This window comes from Myotis daubentonii, chromosome 2, assembly GCF_963259705.1.
Source record: "Myotis daubentonii chromosome 2, mMyoDau2.1, whole genome shotgun sequence".
In the NCBI taxonomy this organism is placed as follows: Eukaryota; Metazoa; Chordata; class Mammalia; order Chiroptera; family Vespertilionidae; genus Myotis; species Myotis daubentonii.
The window spans coordinates 67,451,916-67,475,783 of NC_081841.1; the positions used below are offsets into that span (position 1 = coordinate 67,451,916).

At 42.0% G+C, this 23,868-nt stretch overlaps 1 protein-coding gene across 8 annotated transcripts in view; it reads left to right on the plus strand.

Moving 5' to 3' along the window:
* Nucleotides 1–16,290: 16,290 nt before the first annotated feature.
* CPSF6 (cleavage and polyadenylation specific factor 6) overlaps nt 16,291–23,868 on the plus strand; it is a 39,868-nt gene continuing 32,290 nt past the window's right edge. For all 8 annotated transcript variants that reach the window (XM_059683563.1, XM_059683567.1, XM_059683568.1 and 5 more), the window contains exon 1: nt 16,291–16,449. In XM_059683563.1, coding sequence (XP_059539546.1) covers nt 16,390–16,449 — 60 coding nt within the window. In that variant the 5' untranslated portion in view covers nt 16,291–16,389. The remainder of the gene's footprint in view (nt 16,450–23,868) is intronic.

Sequence of the window (23,868 nt, forward strand, 5' to 3'; positions counted from 1 at the left end):
GAAGTTGGGGGAAGCATTTAACTCTTCTGTTTTAATTTGGGCTGTTCTTCCCCAAAGCAAAGCCTGGGACAAGGACTTGAATTAAGGAGGGAGCAAGCAGAGTGACACAGGAGAGGAGGAAAAAGTCAGTAAGTGGTGCACTATTTGGCTTATTACAACTACAGGTGACTGGGGCTCAACCCACTGAAAACGCAGGTAGGATGTGTCTTAGAGTCCACCTACTTTTCCCACTATTAGTTGAGGTTGTGACAAGGGGGTTAAATTCCCTGTACTTTTGGGTTGTTCTGGAAAAGGGATGGAGCTCTGTGGCTTCAGAAAAAATTCAGAAGCAGAATGGCTGAGAAACAGGGGCACACAATGGTGGCACTGGCAGTGAGCATGGGAACTGTTCACCGCCAGCTGAAAACAGAGGTGGGCTGAGGCGATGTGTCAGTTATCATCTACTAATCTTCTCTTTGGGATAAGGGTTTTATCATTAGACCTGACTGTAGGTCCTGAAAATCAGGAATTCTGAAGTATATATGGCAATCCTCTGTGGCAGAGCTATTATCTGCTAACTGAAAATCCCTATTCTCTTCCTGGGTATTCTGCTGGCCTATATTTCCCAGCCTCCTGTGCAGTTAGGAGCGGTCAACTCACTGAGTTCCAACCAATGAAATGTAAGCAGAAATGATGCTATCATTATCAGGCCTGGCCTTTTAAAACCCCTCCCAGGCATACTTCTCTATGTTCTGTCCATTTCTGCTGTCTCAGTGTTGATTCTCAGGTGACCTCTGAAACCACATGTTAAAGATAGCAGAGCCTCTGACAGCCGGGTCCTTGAATAACTGTTCAAACAAAGCCTCTCTTACTCCCTCTCCTCTCATTCCCCCAGTCTCCCCTCACCCCTGGAACTACCCTGCTCTGAGAGAGACAAATAAACTTCATCTATGGTGTTTGGGCCATTATACATTTGGGGGTTATGTTATTACAGGAGCTAGCCTACCCTAACTAATTTACCCACCACAACACCTTACCATTGCCCAGACACAGAGATTATTTTCCAGGTGTCTCTGAAGTTTAGGAAGACAATTATAAAATTAATATATGGACATGTAAAAAATTAAAGAGTATAGCCCAGCCAGCGTGGCTCAGTGGTTGAGCGTCAACCTAGGAACCAGGAGGTCACGGTTCGATTCCCAGTCAGGGCATGTGCCTGGGTTGCGGGCTTCATCTCCAGTGTGGGTTGTGCAGGAGGCAGCCAATCAGTGATTCTCTCTCATCATTGATGTTTCTATCTCTCTCTCCCTCTCCCTTCCTCTCTGATATCAATAAAAATATAAAAATAAAAATAATTAAGGAGTCTAATCAAAGTAAGTCTCCTGCCTGCCTTCTCACCCAATTTCTAGCTTCACTCCTATTTGGTAACCACTTTTAAACTATTTCTGCCTTTATTTTTCTGACTGCTACCTCTATATAATCTCTTCTGTTTTGTCAATACTAAAAAAAATTTAGTGACATCTTACTATGAAAAACGAGTAGTTACTAAAGATTTTTTAACCTAGGAAAGTGAAAAAAGTACTAGGCAGAAGAAATCATGTGGTGGTAAAAAGGACCACACACCTAATTTAATTATATGAAGAAGAAGCAATGTGAGGCAAACACAAAATTTGAAATCAAATTTGTGTGGAGTTCAGCTTTCCAGTATAGTGCTTATTAATCTTTTAGGATGCTATTGCAAGAGGAAATAATGCCACTGCAGGAATTGTTTATTATTATTATTATTATTATTATTATTATTTATTGATTTTAGAGAGAGAGGAAAAGAGAAACATCAATTTGTTGTTCCACTTATTTATACATTCATTGTTGATTCTTGTATGTGCCCTGACTAGGGGATTGAACCTGCAATCTTGGCATATGGGGACGATGCTCTAACCAACTGAGCTGTCCATCCAGGGCTCTACAGGTGTTTTGCTATGGGTTCATCTCCAGAAATATTTGTGGGGGTCTTCACATACCACCACACTGCATGGTGAATGCCAATTAATCTTACTGCCAAATCTTATAAATCAAACTATTCTGGAGGTAACCTTTATGGAGCTAAGTGCCTTGGACATCTATTATTAGATAGATATTGGGCTAGAGCAGCGGTTCTCAACCTGTGGGTCGCGACCCCTTTGGGGGTCGAACGACCCTTTCACAGGGGTCACCTAAGACCATCAGAAAACACATATATAATTACATATTGTTTTTGTGATTAATCACTATGCTTTAATTATGTTCAATTTGTAACAATGAAATTGGAGGGCACCACAACATGGGGAACTGTATTAAAGGGTCATGGCATTAGGAAGGTTGAGAACCACTGGGCTAGAGAAAAACAATTCCACTTGAGTCAGCATCTTTTGCTCCAACCAATAAAGGACAGTAAGAGACACAGAGTTGGTTTGCTTTTAGAGTAAGGTAAGTCTTTCTTAGAAACCAAGCCAAAGTCAAATTTGAATTGTTGTCAGCCCATCAAAGTGTTGGCCAGAAGCCCAGAAGTATATAAAAATCATCTTTCCCAAAGGACAGATCCATCAAAAACAACTTGAGCCAGCTTAGCTCAGGGGTTGAGTTTCCACCTATGAACCAGGAGATCACAGTTCAATTCCTAGTCAGGGCACATGCCCAGGTTGTGGGCTAGATCCCCATTAGAGGGCGTGCAGGAGGCAGCTGATCAATTATTCTCTCTCATCATTGGTGTTCTAGCTCTCTCTCCCTCTCTGAAATCAATAAAAATATGTTTTTAAGAAACTTGAAAAAACATTCAGCAGATTTCTTGAAACATCATAAAATAATACAAATCCCATACTAACTTAGAAATAACTAAGCTACATATTTAGACACACTACTTAACCATCAGGTATCATGAGGAAATTATTGTCCTGTTGGCAAGGTGTTCCTATATGAGGAAAAGAGCTCATTTTCTTGTTCTCTGTACTATGTCCAAATTGATTATTCTGCTGATTCATGTTACTCACTAAACAGATGACATCACCTAAAATCTACCTCAGAGCGTTCTTCTTTAGTGAAACTCTTCTCCTTCATTCTGATTAAATATTCCACTATGGAATTTTTCAGATTGAAAAAAAAATGAACTCCTCACTGACTACTCAGTAATGGAAATTCTCATAAATTCTTAAATTGTATGAATAAATCATGGAGAGAGTCTGTCTTAGACCAGATGTGCTACCATGGATCAAAAGATAAATGTTAGGCTTTCAGATGTGGAAAAGTAAGTCACTTTTTCTATTGCTACTAGATCTTAGAATTTAGATACATTTTTATTAACTCCAAGTTTAGGTGGGAGGGTAACATGGGGAGTAGGTAAGGGAAGAAGGAAGATGAGAATATGCCTCAACATCATTCTTTAAAAAAATTTTTTTAAACATCATTCTTTTTTTAAAAAAATTACTCTATTATTTGTTTGTTTGTTTGTTTTTCAACATTATTCTTAAACTTCAGCCTGTGGGTCGATGCTCAACTACTGAGTCACACCAGCCAGGCACTATCTTTAATTTTTTTATGGTTAAATTGTCTTTTATCTGATATTAATATAGCTAAGCCAGCTTTATTTTGGCCTGTACTTACTTTCTACACCTTTTTGTATCCCTTTATTGTTAACCCTTTTCTGAGTCTTGTTTAGGTATGTTTTCTAGAGTACAATTTCAAGATCATATTAACTCTACTCGGACAATTGAAGTCTTTTAATTGGTGAGTTTAATTTGATATGCACTGGGTATGTCCTGAAGTTTTGGACATAAACTACCCTCTGATTTTGTGTTTTCTATTTATACTTTTGTTCTTCTTTCTTTTCTGTTTTCCCAGTTCCTGTTAGATTAACAAAAAATTTGTATCTCCCACCTTTTTTCTCCCAGGTGTGAAGGCTATGCATTACGTCTCTCTGACTTTGGAGGTTACCTTTAATTTTTCAAGTAACATATTTAACATATATAACAACTTAACATATGTATTTTTTTCTAACAATGTCTGAAGTTATTCAATAGTTCTATCACAGGCTACTTTCTTTTAAAAAAAATATTTTTGTTGATTTTTAGAGAGAGAGGAAGGGCAAAAGATAGAAACGTCAATGTCAGAGTAAACATCAGTTGGCTGCCTCCTGCACTCCTCCTGCCAGCCCCCTGCCAGAGATCAAGCCCACGATGCAGGCATGTGCCCTGACCTGGAATCGAACCGGCAGCCTTTCCATGCATGAGACGATGCCCAACCAAGTGAGCCACACCAACAAGGGCAGCACAGGCTATTTCTATCTATTCTACCATCTTTATTATGCTGGCTTTTGACATCACATTTATTGCCTCATGGTTGCAATATAATTGCAATAAACTTCATTAGGTATCATATTTATATTTTAGGCAGAAAAAAAGGAATGGGGTGGGGAGAAAGGTTATAGCTATTCTATTGATTAAGAAAGTAAAAATTGTCCCATATTCTACTAGCAGAATTCCAACTAGATTGCATTGACCAGAACCAAATTACAATGCTATCCTAGCCACAACAGAAGCTAGGAAAACTAAGGCAACAAAGTGTTTACCAGTAGATGAGGATTCCTTCGCACTTCTGGCAACATTTGAAAATGGCTCAGAAAGAGGGAACAAAATTCATCCCTTCTAACTATGATCTGGAGCAAGTCACTTCCCTGCACTGTAAAATTAACACATTGGATTAGATTATCTTTGTTGATGTTGTGTGGTGATGAAGGCCTGGGTTAGGACAATAATAGTAGAGTAGAAACTATTTGAGAAATATTTAAAGGAAAATGCAACAGGTTTGAGACTGAATGAGCCCAGGCTTTTCAGTAATTTGCATTTTTCTTTTCACTTTTTTCAACCCTTCCTAGTAAATACCTATGTCTCAGTTCCAATTGCTTTTATTCGAAGATTTGTGTGGTATGACCAGCATTACTCTACCACCAGCTGGTTTAGGATTCATTTTTTCTTGTGCAAAAAAAAAAAAAAAAAAAAAGCGGGGGTGGGGGGAGATTTGGATTCATTGGTCCTTTTGGGTCTGAAGTTTATTGGTTTTTAACAATTCCATTCAGCCAGCATTCATTAAATACTTTATACAACTAAGGCATCCTTACAGATGCTATGAGAACATAAAGATGAGAAAATGTGTTTACTTACCTCAAGGGAGTCACAGTATAATAGTGTGATACGAGGGTTTATCATCATCATCATCATCATCATCATCATCATCATCATCACCTATGTCCTTTTTTTCAGGCCTGCTTGCCTCCAAGGTTAATCTTAACATAGTTGGAGCCTAATGCAGAGATAGTTTGTATTTTCACACTAGGTATTTCCATTCCTGGCTCCGCGTATTCCCTTAGAGAAGGGAGGCAGCATAGAGAAAAATGAGTGAGTGGGAGCCTTAGCTTCATTTTGGGAGAGTCTGTGAAAATCAAGCGGAATTGGGGGTTCAGTAACTTGCTAGTCAGATCCCATGTCCCATAATAGCTTACCTAGCTCTTGAGATGAAACATTTCTTCTTCACTTTGAGTGATGAGGGGACATTTTTAAAAAATTTGTATGTGTCCCTGGCCAGGTAGCTCAGTTGGTTAGAACATCATCCTGATACACTAAAGTTGCAGGTTCAATCTCTGTCTGGTCAGGGCACATACAAAAGTCAACCAATGAATGCATAAATAAGTGGAACAACAAATTGATGTTTATCTCTCTCAAAAATAAAATCATTCAAAAAATTTTAAAAAAACAACAACAGAACTATAGCCGTCCTGGCCAATGTGGCTCAGTTGGTTGAGCACGGTCCCATGTACCAAGGCGTAGCTGGTTCTATTTCCAGACAGGACACATGCCAGGATTGTGGGCTCTATCCCCAAGAGGAGGCATGCAGGATGCAGCCGATTGATGTTTCTATCTCTCCCCATCCCTTTCTCTCTCTAAAAAAATCAATAAAATACATATTTAAAAAAAGAAACAAAACATAGCTGCCAAAAAAAAGAAATAAAGTTTTTATGTGCTCACTATTGAACAATTTAATCATTGAATTGGCCATGTAGAGGCTTGGTAGAGATCATTCATACATACACTTTAATCTCTTTACTCTTGAGCTAGAATTAAGAACAAGGCAGGTTCTGAAGTAAGCCTAGCCTGGAAGATCCCTTTTCTGGAGCCCCTGGTCTCCAAAAAGGTATATTAAAGCTTTTTGATCCCACAAATGAACATACAGGGGAAGTAACATGTGCTCATTTCTACACTTTCTGTGCTAAATAATCTTCGCCCCTCCATATTCTTTCCACCATCTCCACTCTGCTCTCAGCCCAGTGGGAGGACCATATCTTCCCCCTCTGAATTCCATTTGAGTTCAACCAATGGGAGGCCCTACTAAGAGATCTAAGATCAATAGCCCTAGCCGGTTTGGCTCAGTGGATAGAGTGTTGGCCTGCGGACTGAAGGGTCTCGGGTTCAATTCTGATCAAGGGCACATGCCCGGGTTTCGGGCTTGATCCCCAGGAGGGGGTGTGCAGGAAGCAGCCAATCAATGATTCTCTCTCATCACTGATGTCTCCATCTCTCTCTCCCTCTCCCTTCCTCTCTGAAATCAATAAAAATATATTTTTAAAAAGGAGTAATATCAGCTCTGGCTAGTGTGGCTTAGTTGGTTAGAGTGGCGTTCCTATACACCAAAAATTGGCAGGTTCGATTCCTGATCCAGGCATATACCAAGGTTGCAGGTTCAATCCACATGATAACGTTTAATTTATAAATTAGGCAAATAAGAGATAAACAATAATAAAATTGAACAATTTAACAATATACTATAGTAAAAGTCATGTGACTGTGGTCTCTCTTAAAATATCTGTATTCACCTTTTCACTTAAAAGAAGCACTTGATGACTTTTCTTTGGCATATCCAAATTGCCAGCATTAATACTCTTGCACTTTGGGGGTCATTGTTAAGTAAAATAAGGGTTACTGAAACACAAGCACTGTTATACCATGACGGTCAATTTGCTGAGATAACTACTACATGACTAAAGGGTGGGGAGTATGTACAGCGTGGATACACTGGGCGAACGGATGATTCACATGGTGGGCTGGACAGAGCAAGACTGTGCGATTTCATCACACTACTGACCACGGTGTGCAATAAAAACTCCTGAAGTGTTTATTTCTGGAATTTTAAATTTAATATTTTCATACTGCAGTTGACTGCAGGTAACTGAAACTGCGGGAAGCAAAACCAAAGAGAAAGGGGACTACTATATTCATTTTCTAGGCTTTGTCCACTGTCTGCCTCTCCTGAGGCTGCCGCTCAGTCAGGTGGCCTGTGTTACAGTTACAGCTTTCTCTCTGAGCTTTAATAACTGATTGCTCCCGTGGTCCCCTCAGGCTTACCCTACAGTGCTTCAGCATCCCTTCTTTATTAGTTTCTCTTAAGCCTGCTCACACCTTCATAACGGTTACTCCACTAAATTCTACTTCATTTTCCCTGTCGAGTGTGCCATTCCCTTCCTGCCAGATTCTGATGGAGACACATCTTTCCAGAGAATGCCAAAGTAATATCTGTGCTTCTAAGAACTGCCATCTCCCACATTGTACGTACACTTTCTAATTCAATCTGATGCTCATAAAGCATTTATCTCAGGGATGGCACATATTACTATATGCTGGCTCCTTTCCATTTCTCTCACAAAAATACTCCATTTGAGGTAGATGGTATTGACCCAATTTATTTATTTTTTTTAAGAGAGAGAGGAAGGGAAAGGGAGACAGGGAGTGGGGAAGAAACATTGGTGTGAAAGAGAAACATTGATTGGTTGTCTCCAATATGCACTCTGACTGGGGATCGAGCCTGAAACCTGGGCATGTGCCCTGATTGGGAATTGAACCAGAGACCTCTTGGTTCATGGGTCAATGTTCAACCACTGAGCAACATGGCTGGGCACAACCTTATCTAATATTTAATATAGGAATTGACATTACTGTCCTCACTCAGTTCCTATGTCAAATGGTTTTATGTCACTAAGGTTTGTGGCAGGCATGACTCTAGGTTTTCTGAGGCCTGATATATCTATATTTTGGGAGCTTTCTTAAAGGAACAAAAATTTATGAATACAAAATATAATGTATGAAGGCAAATTGTTATTTGGAAGATGAAAAGAAACAGGAATTTAAATTTCCTATGATTTTCTCATAAGGAGAAAAAAGGTATAGTGAGTTGATAATTTTATATGCCTCATTATTTAGTGTTTTCCTGCCAGTAGAGTCTTCCATTTCATGTAGCCATCAATGAGAACCAAATCTTCCACTTAGAATTTTGCCTGGCTCTTTAGACTAATTTCCTAAAGAACAGCATCTGATCTCATAGATTTCAAACGTTGTTTCTCTTCCACTACCCACATACCTCTAGTGCCTAACATGATTGGACTCACTTAGATCACGATATGAACTCTGGTCTTGCATGTTTGTATCAGAAGCTAAGTAAATCATAACAGCAGCAATAAAATATTCCTGGAAAGCATTCTTATACTAGGTTGACTAACAATAACTTACACATAAGTATTTTCCATTACACACAAACTAAATATACCCCTTCATTCAACTTCCACTTCGATCCAAAAAGATGGCCAGTATACTCCAACCCCCATCTGACATGAGGCAGGGGTGGATGACAGAAAGGAAAGTGGTGGAAAGGAATAGTGGTCTCAAATAAGTTGTGCAAGGAGCCCATGAAGAGGGGGTGGTGGTGGTGGGGCTTTGAATCATTAACTTTTTTTGCTTCCCACATAATCCCCCTTGTTGGGGCAACCCAGAGAAAAGATGGGGATTTCTTCCCCAATGGAGAGGATTCTAAAGGGAGTACCTCACACAGGCACTTAACATACTTCACTTGCAGTTTATGCGAGCCCCGTTACATAGACTTACAGATCTATTTTCTAGCTTTAAGCTAACCATCACAAAATGCCCAAGTGTCTTAAAAAGAAACCTAAGAAACCCTGGTTCATAGCTACTAGTAATAATGTGAGTACAAGTGAAAGATAAGAAAACGGCAGAGCCAATACTGTCTACTTCTAGTAGTATGAATTCTTGTTAGCCACATAAGATGAAAATAATGATGATGTAATCAGACCTGACAAGAGTTGGTCCCAAAATTTCAAGAGGTCTATTTGAAAATACGCATTTATATCTTCTAAAGATTACATGAGGTTATGATTAGCAAGACATTTAAAAATCTTGTTTATTTCATTCTCTAACATTTTATATTTGTATGTGTATTCATGGTATGAAAATGTTAATAAAAATACTTCAATAAAGTAATGTCTACATTTACATATGACTACATGTTTATAAATATTATACTAATGGAGGTGAGTATATTTAAAAGTCTTGCCCTACGTGGTTTGACTCAATAGATAGAGCACTCGCCCACAGACTGAAGAGTCCCTCCGTTGCAGGCTCAATTCTCAGCCCCGGTCAGGGCGCATGCGAGAGGCAACAAATTAAATGTGTCTCTCTCACATAGATGTTTCTCTCTGTGTGTCTCTCCCCCTCCTTCCACTCTCTATTAAAAAAAAAAAATCAATGGAAACATATTCTCAAGTGAGGATTAACCAAAAATAGATAAATAAATAAATAAATAAATGTCTGGGGACCACATGGCTAAACTATAGCCTGTAGTGGGTTAGAACCAAAGTCATGTTCCTACAGAGATTATGGCATTTATTTATTTGGAGTAAGTTAGAATGATAGCATGTGTTAAATATTTGTGGATTATAAATTTTCTCCAACCATCAGGCCTTTGTCTAAGTGTTGTCATCCAATAGCTCAAAGTAACCATCTTTCACTGACAATTTTCTACCCTTTTCAAATTCAGAATAGAATTTGTAAACCATGTTTTTACTCTGTGACCCTGTCCCCTTAGACCAGTGGTTCTCAACCTTGGCTGCACATTAGAATCACCTGGGAATCTTTTTTTTTTTTAAATAAATCTTTATTGTTCAGATTATTACAGTTGTCCCCCTTTTTCCCCCCCATAGCTCCCCTCCACCCAGTTCCCACCCCATCCTCTGCCCTTACCCCCCCTCCCCCCCACACTGTCCTCATCCATAGGTGTACGCTTTTTGTTGCCGGGTCATACACATGGAAAATGTAGCTATTTCCATCCGTGACGTGTCCCTGTGTTCGGCCACACAGGGACTGTCGCAGCCTCCCAGGGACTGTCTCAGCCTCACAGCTGGGAATCTTTTTAAAATCCTGATTTCTGGGCTTCATCCTCCAGAAATTCTGTTTCTTTGTTATGGGGTGGGGCCACACATTAGTAACAAAGAAACAGAATTTCCGGAGGATGAGGCCCAGAAATCAGGATTTTAAAACGATTCCCAGGTGATTCTAATGTGCAGCCAAGGTTGAGAACCACTGCCTTAGACAATCTTGATTGGACTAAGAATAGGCTTCTATAAAGACTGAGTTGCTGCCCTGGCCGATATGGCTCAGTTGATTGAGCATTGTCCTGTGCACCAAAAGGCTGCCTATTTGAATCTTGGATAGGGCACATGACTGGGTTTTCAGCTCCATTTTCAGGAGGGGGAGGGGCAGGTGGTAGGCAGCCAATCAATGTTTCACTCTCACATTGATCTTTCTCTCTCTCTTACCCCTTCTCCCTTCCTCTCTGAAAAGCAATGAAAAGTTGTTGTTTCTTAAAACTGAGTTGCTTTCTCTTTAGATTTTGTAATTTAAACTAAGACAGATGGCCATTTTCTTGTATGGTGGCAATTTAAACTCTGGAGCATAGCCATGTGCATGAAAAGGAGAGATAGTTCCTCTATACAGAGAAATAGATGTACAGAGAACTTTAGGACATTATTTACCTCCTTTCCAACTCTTTTACTCCTCTTTTTAAATATTTTGATTTTATATTGTTTATATTGTTGAAGTGATGCAATTGTGGGAAGGGGGCCACAGCCAAAGAATGTGAACCACCTCTTCCTCTAGAACAGCGGTTCTCAACCTGTGAGTTGAGACCCCTTTGGGGGTCAAATGACCCTTTCACAGGGGTCGCCTAAGACCATTGGAAAACACATATATAATTACATATTGTTTTTGTGATTAATCACTATGCTTTAATTATGTTCAATTTGTAACAATGAAAATACATCCTGCATAGCAGATATTTACATTACGATTCATAACAGTAGCAAAATTACAGTTATGAAGTAGCAACAAAAATAATTTTATGGTTGGGGGGTCACCACAACATGAGGAACTGTATTAAAGGGTCGCGGCATTAGGAACGTTGACAACCACTGCTCTAGAAGCTGGAAAAGGCAAGAAAATGGACTCCCCTCTAAAGCCTCCAGAAGCAGTGTAGCCCTGCTAACACCTTAATTTTAGCCCAATTCGATCTGTTTTCGACTTCTGATTTCTGGAACTCTAAGATAATAAATTTATGTTGTTTAAGCCACTACATCTGTGGTAATTCGTTACAGCAGCAATAGAAAACTGATGCAAGTGGGCTAGAAGGACATTCCTCTGCAGCTGTCGAATTCCTCCCAAGGCACTTGGGACTTCCAGTTCTAGGTAGATTTGAATAATAGAATTTCAGAACGGAGAGGGACCTTCATGGAGGACTTGAGGTAAAGAACTTGTCTAAGGTTACTTGGCCAGTCAGTGGTAAAGCCAGGACAAGAACCCAAGCCTCCAACCTTTCATCTATGTGCTTCACTGACTATAAGATGACTGTAACAAAAAGGCTAGTATGTAGAAGGTATTCAATAAGTGGTAGAGTTTTTGTTGTCATCATTATGATTATACGTTATTTTGTAATCTATATTTCATTTTTAAAACATTGCCAAGTAAGGAGGTACCATGTGTTAAAGAACCAAAAATTCAACTGAGTAAATTTAAAGACCTAATTGGCTTTATTGAACGATTCATGAATTGGGGAGCATCTCATCTAGTAAATAGAAAGGTGTTCCGAGGAGCTGTATAAAATGGGTGGCTTGTATAGGCAGAAATGGGGTGAGACAAAAAAAGTTAGAGTGAATTATTTCCGGCAAGGTCACCTCCCCTTAGCAGAAGTAAGAGGATCTCTCAGGCAGATTACCTCATTAGTGCTAACCAAGAAATTCCAGACTGACTTAAAATTCCACTCCTGGAAGAGACTAAAGCTGCAATTAGGTTAGGTATCCAGTCTTGGTAGGACTACAAGTGACTCCATTTGGGGTCTGTTACCACATTCAGAATGCTTTTGCCCTCAGGGGCATTTTCAGATTCAAGCAATATGATTGAGAGGTTGAGCTGCACTTTTGACTTCTAGGAAAACAAGATATGGAGTCTGGGACCTATCAACGGTAGTGACTTTGGTAAACCATGCTTTGGGCTGGTCCTCAGAAGACCAGCACCCTGGGAGGTAAGGGTGAACAAAGCTAAATCACCCACATCCAGGGTTCCCAATCATCTAGATTAGGGTGATCCTGTTTGTTGGTACCCCGAGATCCTGCCAGAAGAAACTGAAAATTACATTATATATATATATATATATATATATATATATATATATATATCTATCTCCCATAATGTCTCCCATAATTATGTAAAGCACATAGTCAGGTGACAAGACAACATGAGTGAGAATCAGCATAAACAACAAATAACTAGAACAAAAAACTAACTATAGCCCAAACATTAAAATAAATAGCAGCCCTAACTGGTTTGGCTCAGTGGATAGAGCGTTGGCCTGCAGACTGAAGGGTCCCAGGTTCGATTCTGGTCAAGGGCATGTACCTTGGTTGCAGGCACATCCCAGTAGGGGGTGTGCAGGAGGCAGCTGATTGATGTTTCTCTTTCATCGATGTTTCTAACTCTCTATCCCTCTCCCTTCCTCTCTGTAAACAATCAATAAAATATATTAAAAAAAATAAAAAGCAATACACTTCTAAACATACATAGTGAAAGCCTTGGTGGGTTAGCTCAGTTGGTGGAAGCATCATCCTGATACACCAAGATTGCAGATTCAATCCCCGGTCAGGACACATAGAAGACTCAACCAATGAATACATAATAAGTGGAACAAATCAATGCTTCTCTCTGTATAAAAGTCAATAAAGCCCTGGCCGGTGTAGCTCAGTTAGTTGGGCAAAAATAGAATATTGGGTACTAGCTATGGTTATGGAAAATATTAATCATGCTTTGTTAACCATGATTGTCTTGTGTTGGTTAAAGAAAGGACATTCTGCCGAAACCGGTTTGGCTCAGTGGATAGAGCATCAGCCTGCGGACTGAAAGGTCCCAGGTTCGATTCCGGTCAAGGGCATGTACCTGGGTTGCGGGCACATCCCCAGTAGGAGATGTGCAGGAGGCAGCTGATCGATGTTTCTCTCTCATCGATGTTTCTAACTCTCTATCTTTCTCCCTTCCTCTCTGTAAAAAATCAATAAAATATATTAAAAAAAAAAAAAAAAAGAAAGAAAGGACATTCTGACCTGGCTGGGAGTTAGTTGTATGTCGCCAGGACCTGGGAGTCAACCTTGGGCCTGGGAATCAACCTTGGAACTTCCCCATGCCTGTAACCCTTACTTCCCCATGTAATCCTTGTCCTACCTTATATAAGCAGCTGGTTTGTGGGGGGCTGTAGAGCAGATTTGTGTGGGTGACCTGCTGCTCTCCCATACCGCCAGCAGTATTAGAATAAATGCTCATATATGATTCAACCCTGTCTCTGCTTAATTGGCTCAAGTAGTGACAGGCAGCGCAGACCCATTGATTGTCCGGTTATAGTCCTGTTGCCAGTTCAATTGCAGGTCAGGGCATATGCTGGTTTTGGGCTTGATCCCTAGTTGGGGAGGTAGGAGGGAGAGTACAGGAGGCAGTGGATTGATGTTCTGCTCTCACATCAATGTTTCTCTCGCTCTCTCCCTTCCTTTGTCTCTAAAAAATCAATTTTTAAAAATCAATGAAAAAAACATAGTAGAAGAGCAGAAAACCTAGTTCTAAGAGGAAAAAAAATCTCAAAAGCAGCTAGAGGGGGAAAAAAAAACCTGATGACCTTCAAAGAAACAGTCACACTAACAGCTGATTTTTCAAAGCCAACAACAGAAGTCAGAATTTTGAAATGAGTTTTAAGTGTACCGAAAGAAAGAATAGCCCTAGCTTGTTGTTCAGTGGTTAGAGTGTGGGCCTGCAGACTGAAGTGGCTAAATTCTGGTCCAGGGCAAGTACCTCAGGCTCGGTCTGGTCCCGGGCATTAGGCGGTCTGGTCATGTGAAGGAGGCACCAATCCATGAGACTCTCCCATCAGATGTTTCTCTGTCTCTCCCCTTTCCATTTCTCTAAAACAATCAAATAATATCCTCCGGTGAGGATTAACAAAAACAAAAAAAACCACATAAATTGCTTCTGTTGCCAAAACCGGTTTGGCTCAGTGGATAGAGCGTCAGCCTGCGGACTGAAGGGTTCCAGATTTGATTCTGGTCAAGGGCATGTACCTGGGTTGCGGGCACATCCCCAGTAGGAGATGTGCAGGGGGCAGCTGATCGATGTTTCTCTCTCATCGATGTTTCTAACTATCTCTCTCCCTTTCTCTCTGTAAAAAATCAATATAATTAAAAAAAAAGAATTGCTTCTGTTATCAAAATCCCCTTCTCTGACCCTTCAGCCATTTTTCACTTTTGACTACTATGGACCCACCAAGAAATCAAGGATAATCTTTTCTCCAATCAGATCAGAAAAATCCCTTTTTCATCTGAAGCAGTGGTTCTCAGCCTTCCGAATGCCGAGACCCTTTAATACAGTTCCTCATGTTGTGGTGACCCCCAATTTCATTGTTACAAATTGAACATAATTAAAGCATAGTGATTAATCACAAAAACAGTATGTAATTATATATGTGTTTTCCGATGGTCTTAGGGGGCCCCGGTGAAAGGGTCGTTGGACCCCCCAAAGGGGTCGCGACCCACAGGTTGAGAACCGCTGACTGAAGGTAGCATATGCACAGGTTCTGATGATTGGCCTATGGCCATCTATAATGGGCCATCTTCATGCCTACCACATTACCATCCTTTATCATAAAGCCCCAGGAAAAAAGAAAATCAGCACAGCATTGCCAAGAAGCAGGAAAGGATAGGTAGGGCATTTTGCATACTACCTCATTCAAAACTACCATCAACTTTGACCTTGGTGAGGTAAATGTGATCACCCCGATTTTAAGGGTTCTGAGGTTGAACCTGAGAGAAATGAGGTGACTTGACTGAGGTCATTATAGTCTGGCTAGAAATTGGTATCCAGATCGCCAGATTGGTCTCTGTGACGCCAACCACGCTTCCCCGCCACACCCAGAACAAAATATATCAATTCTATGAATGATTTCTGGACAGTCGGGATCTTAGGGAAACACACTTTAATTCGGTGGGAAGGAAAGAAAGAAAGAATGGGGGAAGGTTTCAAACTGCGACAACATCTTTGAGTCAAGTATTGGTGATAACAGCTTCCTTTATGGCCACGATGCCAAACCCCTTCTACTCTGTTAGGCCTCCTCTCCCCGATCCGTACACGGAGGCGTTTGGACCCAAGAACACCCTTCTCCGTGTCATTCCCCGTCCCTCCCCCCACGCCGCCCCCGAGGGGAAGGGGCGTTCTAGGGTTCCAGGGAGACGCCCCGGCCCGGGATGCCTCCCCCTCGTCGGGCGGGCTCTCGGACGACTGCATGCAAGTCAGAGGCATCCGCCCTCCTCCGAGGAAAACCCACCGCAGACCTAGCCAGGAAAAAGGACAGCGGGCAATGCCCGGGGGAAGAGGAGGTGAAAGACGGCGGCGGCAGGAGCTGGGGCTGGGAACATAAACAAACACAGTGCACATCACCGCAGCAGCACGCCAATGATTGAAGATGACAACCGTCCCCGGGGACCCCCCAGGGTGGACATGGCAAACGAAACGCTGTCGGTGTGAGCGGGGGAGCAGGGGGAGGACACTGTTCCCGCGCCCCGGCGCTAACACCCCTGGGCTACGCTCTGCACTGAATCGCGGACGGACAATTCCCGCCTTTCTAGGAGCCCTGGCTGTGAACCACGTTAAGGAACATGGTGCAGCCCAAGTACCGCAAAACGTCGGCGTGTGCGCGGCAGCGAGGACACGCCGCCTCCGGAAACAGCCCGGGCGCCCTCCATCCCCCGAGCCCCCCGCAGACACACAAACACACAAAAGAAACCGCCTCGGGCCTCCGAGACGCGGCTTTTCGCTCCCGCCGCCCGCGGCCCGGGCCCCGCCCCCCCGCCGCGGAAGTGACGCAGCGCGCCCCGCCCCCGCCGCTAGTTCGGCTGCTGCTGCCGCTGCGGGTGGACCTGCAGGAGGCGGCGGCGGCGGCGGCGGCCGAGGCCGAGGGAAGATGGCGGACGGTGTGGACCACATAGACATTTACGCGGATGTAGGCGAAGAGTTCAACCAGGTACGTGAGGGCCCGGGCCCCCGCCGCCGAAGCGGGCGGCGCCGCGGCCCAGACGCAGGCCCTGGGCCCGCCGCGGGCTGCGAGCCGGCACCGCTGCAGACCGTGCGCTTTTGCCGCCGTGGGCCGTGCCCCCGACCCCGGCGCGGCGCCCCCCTCGCCCCTCGTTCTACCGCGTCGTTTCGCGGGCCGCGGGGCCGTGCGACCCGCCGCGGGGCCCCGATCCCGGCCGCGGGCCGCAAGGCTGCCGCCCCTGGCTCCTCCCTCGCCGCCGCCTCGCTCCCCATTGTTGGCGGCGGCCTGCGGGCGCTTCCCGCCGCGCTAGGCCCGAACAGGGGCACCGCGTGTGTGCGGCGGGGCAGAGCGGGCCGCCGCCGCCGCGCCCCCTCCCCTGTCGCGGGCCGAGGAGGAAGCCCGGCGAGGCGCGCGCCGCCCCCCGCCCCCCTCCCCGGCCGCGCCGCTCGGGCTCCGATTTCTCTCTTCGCTCCATTTTGTCTCCTGGCCGCGGACGGTCGCCTCATGGAAGGCCGCGTTCACCGCCCTTTGTATCCCGCGCGCCGGGCTTCCCGGGCTCCCCTCGTGTTGGCGGCGGGTTTCGGCGTGGCGCCGGCCTCCCCTTCCCTCACGCTTGGCGGCGGCGGCTTCGGTGTGGGCGCGTTTGCAACAAGTCCTCTGACTTTTGGACCCGTGGGTCGTGTTCAAAGTCGGTGCGCCAGCGGCGCCCATGGTGGTCGAGGGCTGGCGGCCCGGCCGTTCGTGGCCTTTTCGGTGAAAATATCGGGAAAGATACGCGGTCCGGGCCAACAGGAAGACTTGGAAGCGGGGTGGTTGGATGGAACAAAAAAAGATGGTAGCTCACCAAGAGGTCAGAGGAGGGGTTAAAAAACGTTCCCCTGAAATCCTGAAGATATTAAAAATAGCGGGTTGTTAGGGCCCGTTTTTTCCAAACAAAGCAGCGTGCGGAATGCCCTCCGAGAGGCCTGCTTTGTGTTTCGCAGGGTTGGAGAAAGGGGGGTACACGCTGGCCTGCAGCTGGCGGCGGATTTAGGATGCCCGCTGCCGGGCATCCTTGCCAAAGGTCTCGTTTGTGATGGGAGTCGTGCCGTTTCAGCCGTAGGCCTGCGGTTCACGTCTCCCCTGCCTCTTAGGTAGTAACACATTTTTGTTTTTTATTGGTTTTGGGGAGTGCTTTATTAGAGCTGGGGACAGTGAAACAAGGGTTTAGGGTAGAAGCAGCAACAGGAGGGAGCCTGGGCGGGCTGGGCTGCTTGGCCTCACTGAGAAGTCGGAGAAAAGGGGGCCTTGGAGACAGGGTCAGGGGGCTCTTCGCCCTGGGCGAGCTGCACTGCCCCTGAGTTGCGAGTCTGGGGGAGGGGGGTTCCCTGAGAATTTAGGAGAGGCAGGCCTGCGAGGGAAGAAGGGGGGCAAAGGGAGGGGAGCACGCTGGAGTAACACCTTTAAAAAATCAAGTTGTGCCTAACTGCAGTGTATCTAAAAGCTTTATTTTTATGTTTTTCCAAGGCTGTATGAGAAACTTAATAAAATTCTACTGGTTAATGTGTTTGATTTTTTTCCCCCTCCCTCCATTAGGGATCTTATGTGAGAGTTTTTGTTTTAATTGGGAAAGCTAGAAACCCGTATCATTCTGTTTTTTTTTGTGTGTGTGTTTTTTTTTTCAGGAATAATGACTATGTGCCCCTGGTTTCAATATTAGGGAAAATAAATTTTAGTTAGCTTTAAATGTTTCCTATGTTAAAACTGAATATGCTTAAATGTAAACCATTGTAATCAAACGTTAAGTTTTAAAATTGTTCTTTTTGTTGTGCTTATATTTTGAATATATGATGCCTTAGTTGTCAGTGACTATTATCTTGAGTGCTACACAGGCAGATCTAATGCTTTTAAGGTCATTAGATAAAGACCTCCAGAAATTTTTCTCCCCTTTTATCATTTAATCCAAAAGCGGGTCATACCTACAAGTAAGGAATAATTAAGTGTTCAAAACTGTCTTTATTAGCTTTTCTTACAAGAGTATACATTTGTCCCGCCTGGTGTGACTTAGCGGTTGAGCATTGATCTATGAACCAAGAGGTCGCCACTTGGATTCCCTGTCAGGGCACATGCCTGGGTTTGGGGTTGGATCCCCAGCTGGGGGCGTGCAAGAGGCAGCCGATTAGTGATTCTCACCATTGATGTTTCTATCTCTGTTTCCCTCTCCCTCTGAATTAAATAAATTTTTAAAAAAGTATACATTTGCTTTGTTTTTCTACACCCAATAAAGAATTGGTGTGCAATTTTAGAAATTGAGCTTTTCTTCAGGATCTCTTTGAGAAACATATTTTAGACATTCGCAGACTTAATTTGGTTATGGACATTTCTCTAATTCATATAGGATGAAGTGATACTTGTTTATCTCTGCTATAACTAGTGTTGGCTGAGCAGGAGGTAAGAAGAGATTAAAATTTTGTGGCCCTGATGTGGAGCTATTTGATAGTATTATTTTTAAAGTGTAACTTTTGACTTGTACCTACAGCATTTTATCTCACACATAGTTGTATAATTTTATCAGTAAAGCAGTTATACTTTTGAATCAATTAATGGGATTAAATCGAAGCCACAAAGGATAGTTGGTTTGCAACATTCATTCTGTTTTTTAAAATGTTAGTATTATTGACTTTCTTTTCCTGAAATTTTACCAGAATTTGAGGCAACTACAAAATCACTACTGATTTATTTACTTTACCACTATATTATTAGCTAGTGCCATTATTTGTATTGGTTGCTGTAATAAACTATAATTTATTTTGTTGTAGTTGAGGAAAATGTTTTACTAAGTATAAACAGTCTTGACTATTTTAGCTTTTAAACTGCTGTAAGCATTTACAAATCTTTGTTCTTTAATGGGAGCTGCAGTTTTCATTGAATTTGTGTACTTTAAAATTCTCCATGGTCTATGTATTTCCTATTTCTTCCACTTTAAATAGTCATACTTTTATGAAGCACTTTTTTTTTGTGTGTGTGTATTTTGGAAAAGCACAGTATGAAATGTTAACTGTTAGGAGAAACTTCAATTTGGACGTAGGGTAAGAATAAATTAATGAATCTATAGTAGAGTCCCTTTCTTCATCAGAAGAATTTTAGAATAGAGAATAAAGTTGAATGGGAGAAGCACAAGGGACTGGGCTATTCTCTATGCATACTTAAGTTGAAGGTCTTTGGATGTAACCAAATTGAGAACAGTTGCTCCAATGGAAGGAGAATTTGAACTACTTCCAAACCCCTCTACATTACTTGATTTCGGAGTTGAGAAGAAAGCGGTTTTGTTTTAGCCTGTAGTGTGTATCAGTTGAATTTAAACTGGGATTTGTACTCAAATATAGTGTTACTAACCTAATATTTAATAATTATAGACTTCTATTTTGACTGAAATAATTGAATTTTTAAAAATTCAGTTGCTCAAAATATATTTCCTGAGTTTTTGTTATATGCCAACAAGGAGGGATACAAAGTTTAGATATAGTGCACTAGTGTTACACATAATTGTAACACTGATAGGTTGTGTATTGTAGAATCCACTCCTTCATCTGTAGAATTATTGTTGGTAAGGAAGAGGAAAGTCAACAATACTCTGAACTTTAGGAAAGCTGGTACTGTATGCATTGAAGTACTGTGTATTTTGCTTTTTGGGGGTCAAAAGCTAATGTAGAATTAAGTTATTGATCTGACTACTGAACTTTAAAATGAAAATGTGCATAGGTAGTGGCCAGGAAAAAAATTCATTTAGAAGTTATGGACCTAGACATCCTTGAAAGTCAGTTTTATTTCATGAGTTATTATACTTTATATCCTATATAATAAAAAAGCCTAATATGCTAAGTATCTTACCATTCAACCAGTCGCTCTGATGCGCACTGACCACCAAGGGGAGAAGATGCTCTGACCAGTAGGTTAGCTTGCTGCTGGGGTCTGGCTGATCAGGACTGGGCAAGATGGCGGGACATGCCCCTGGAGCCCTCCTGCAGTCCCTCCCCAGCCCAGATCGTGCGCCCATGGGGTCCCTCTGCCTGGCCTGTGCCCTCACAATCCGGGTCCCCTTGGGGGATGTCGGAGAGCCTATTTCAACCTGATCCCCACAGGCCATGCCGAGGGACCCCACCAGTGCACGGATCCGTGCACTGGGCCTCTAGTTTAATCATAATGTATATTTACTCCAGCCAGTTTTGGAAAATGAGTTTATTAGACAAATATCAGTGAAACCTTATTTCTGGTAAATTTATATGCAATAAAAAACCCTCTAAGATAAGGGTAACTAGGGTAGAAATGTTTAGGGGAGCTAGAACTCTTCTCACTCAATTTTATTATTTATGAGTGTGATCCATTCAACTGCCTATAAATTGTCCACTTTGTGGTTTATGTGGCATGTTTTTAGTAACAAGCTGGCTTCCTTACTATTAGTCGAGCTTTTTACAGGAATTACGAGCTAGTTTTAATATATACTCAGAACATAATTAGACAAGGTCAGAATATGATGTATTTTCTAAAAAGATAAATACATATTGGATTTATCTGATGGGATTTTGTTCCAGCAGTTTTCTTTCTTGGTATAGAATACATTTTTTAAATGCAAAATATAAATTTTCCCTGCTTATATTTCTGTAAGTGGAAATGACTATTAAATTCCTTTTATTTGTTTATTTATTTTTAAATAGAGGACCTTTGAAACAAATGGCCTTTGCTGTGCCGTTACTGGTAGTATCATATGCAGGAATGATATTACTACAATTTTAGGACCAGAAGTAGCAGTCTTGGTCCTATCAGGAAGAATGAAGAGTATAGCTGTACTAATTACATAGTACAGCTATACAATGGTCATCCAAATAATGGTATTCAGTATATATAGTATATCTGATATTAAGATTTTATGGGAGGTGATTAGGGAAACTACCTCTAAAAATAACTTTGGAGGGAGGGGGTGGTGCTAATGAAAAATGGTCACAAAACATTAAAAAGGAACTGATAAAATTTTGGTTACTTTACTAAGTTAATTTTTAAGTGTTTTCTCTGACTTGGCAGCAACTACTTGTATATCATGTAGAACATAATCTTGAAGTGTAAAATCTTTAGGAGATACCTAGCCTTTAGAATGATTGTAGTGATTTAGAATGCAGGGAATGAAAAAAAAAACTAGTGCATTTTTAAAATAAATCCTAAGGGCTGTTAATTCTTGGAAGTTATATATAATGCACAACTCTATTGGTGATTAGCTACTATGAAAAGTTAAGATTGGGCAGCATTTGGTATCAAACAGTCAGGGGGGTAATGTTATGTTTTCTTGTTTTTAAATGTTACTAAAATTTCCTAAAGATGATTGAAAAGATTTTGCATAGTAGCACCTGACATTGTTGACTATTTCTCTTTGTAGACGGCATTTTTTGTTAAAATAGACTTTCAGAACTTTCTTTAATGTATGATAAACATTTTGCATAATTTCAGGATATGCTTGTTCCCCGCCCCCCTTTTTTTTTGAGGACAAGGTTTATGAAAAATTTATTGGAAACATTCTATGTTATATCTTATATATCACATTAAATTGTATGGCTTTAGTAAATTATTTTTCTTTCTTTTTTTAAATTAAATCTTTATTGTTCAGATTATTACAGTTGTTCCTCTTTTTTCCCACCATAGCTCCCCTCCACCCGGTTCCCACCCCCCCCTCTGCCCTTACCCCCCCCTCATCCATAGGTGTACGATTTTTGTCCAGTCTCTTCCCGCAGCCCCCCCTCCCCCCCGCCAGAATAGTCAGTCCACTCCCTTTCTATACCCCTGATTCTATTATATTCACCAGTTTATTCTGTTCATCAGATTATTTATTCACTTGATTTTTAGATTAACTTGTTGATAGATATGTATTTGTTGTTCATAATTTGTATCTTTACCTTTTTCTTCTTCTTCCTGTTCTTAAAGGATACCTTTCAGCATTTCATATAATCCTGGTTTGGTGATGATGAACTCCTTTAGCTTTTTCTTATCAGTGAAGCTCTTTCTCTGACCTTCAAGTCTGAATAATAGCTTTGCTGGGTAAAGTAATCTTGGTTGTAGGTTCTTGGTATTCATCACTTTGAAAATTTCTTGCCACTCCCTTCTGGCCTGCATAGTTCTGTTGAGAAATCAGCTGACAGTCCTATGGGTACTTCCTTGTAGGTAAGTGACTTTTTCTCTTGCTGCTTTTAAGATTCTCTCTTTGCCTTTTGCTCTTGGCATTTTAATTATGATGTGTTGTGGTGTGGTCCTCTTTGGATTCCTTTTGTTTGGGGTTCTCTGCGCTTCCTGGACTTGTAAGTCTATTTCTTTCACCAGGTGGGGGAAGTTTTCTGTCATTATTTCTTCAAATAGGTTTTCAATATCTTGCTCTCTCTCTTCTTCTGGCACCCCTATAATTCGGATGTTGGTACGTTTGAAGTTGTCCCAGAGGCTCCTTACACTATCTTCATATTTTTGGGATTCTTTTTTCTTTTTGTTTTTCTGGTTGGGTGTTTTTTGCTTCTTCGTGTTTCAGATCTTTGACTTGGGTCTTGCGATCCTCTAGTCTGCTGTTGGAACTTTGTATAGTATCCTTTATTTCAGTCAGTGTATGCTTAATTTCTAGTTGGTCCTTTTTCATAACCTCAAGGGTCTCATTAGATTTCTTGAGGATCTCACTAAATTTATCGGCGGTTTCTAGAAAATTCTTGAAAAACCTTAAAAGTGGTTTTGAACTCTATATCCAGTAGTTTGCTTTCCACTATTTCTGTCATTTGTAACCTGTTTCTTTGTCTCTGCAATTTTATGCTTCCCTGTGTTGATAGAGTGGCTTTGTGTGCTAGGTGTCCTATAGGGCCCAGTGGCTCAGCCTCCGCAATTACCTGAGGTGAATACTCTTGGTCCACCCCTTTGTGGGCTTTATGCACAGTCCTGCTATAATTTAGTCTTGACTGTTGTAGGTATCACTGGGAGGAATTGACCTCCAGGCCAATTGGCTGTGAGAATCAGCTGTGTCTGCAGTGGGAGAACTTCTGTGCTGGAGACACCCTTATGGGCAAGACTTGCTTCATTGGGGCTTTAGTGCTCACTGAGTCTGCCCCCTGAGTGTAGCTTAAGTATGGGGCCTCCTTATGGATCTGAGGAGTTGTAATGTGGATGGTCCCACTCTGACCACTGGGTACACTGGCTCTTGGATCTAAGGAGGTGCTAATTTAGCCTCTGCCTGAGGCTATCCAGCAGGAGCTATGGAGAGATCTGCAGATTCCTCTTCTTTGTTTGGGGTTTGGAGGTGCCCAGATGAGGCCCAGCTGTGAAGCAGTGCAAGCTGCTGTGGGGCCTTGGGCCTTCTTTTGGATGTTCTGGGTCTCTCTGACCCAACTGCAGTTCATTAGGTAATTATCA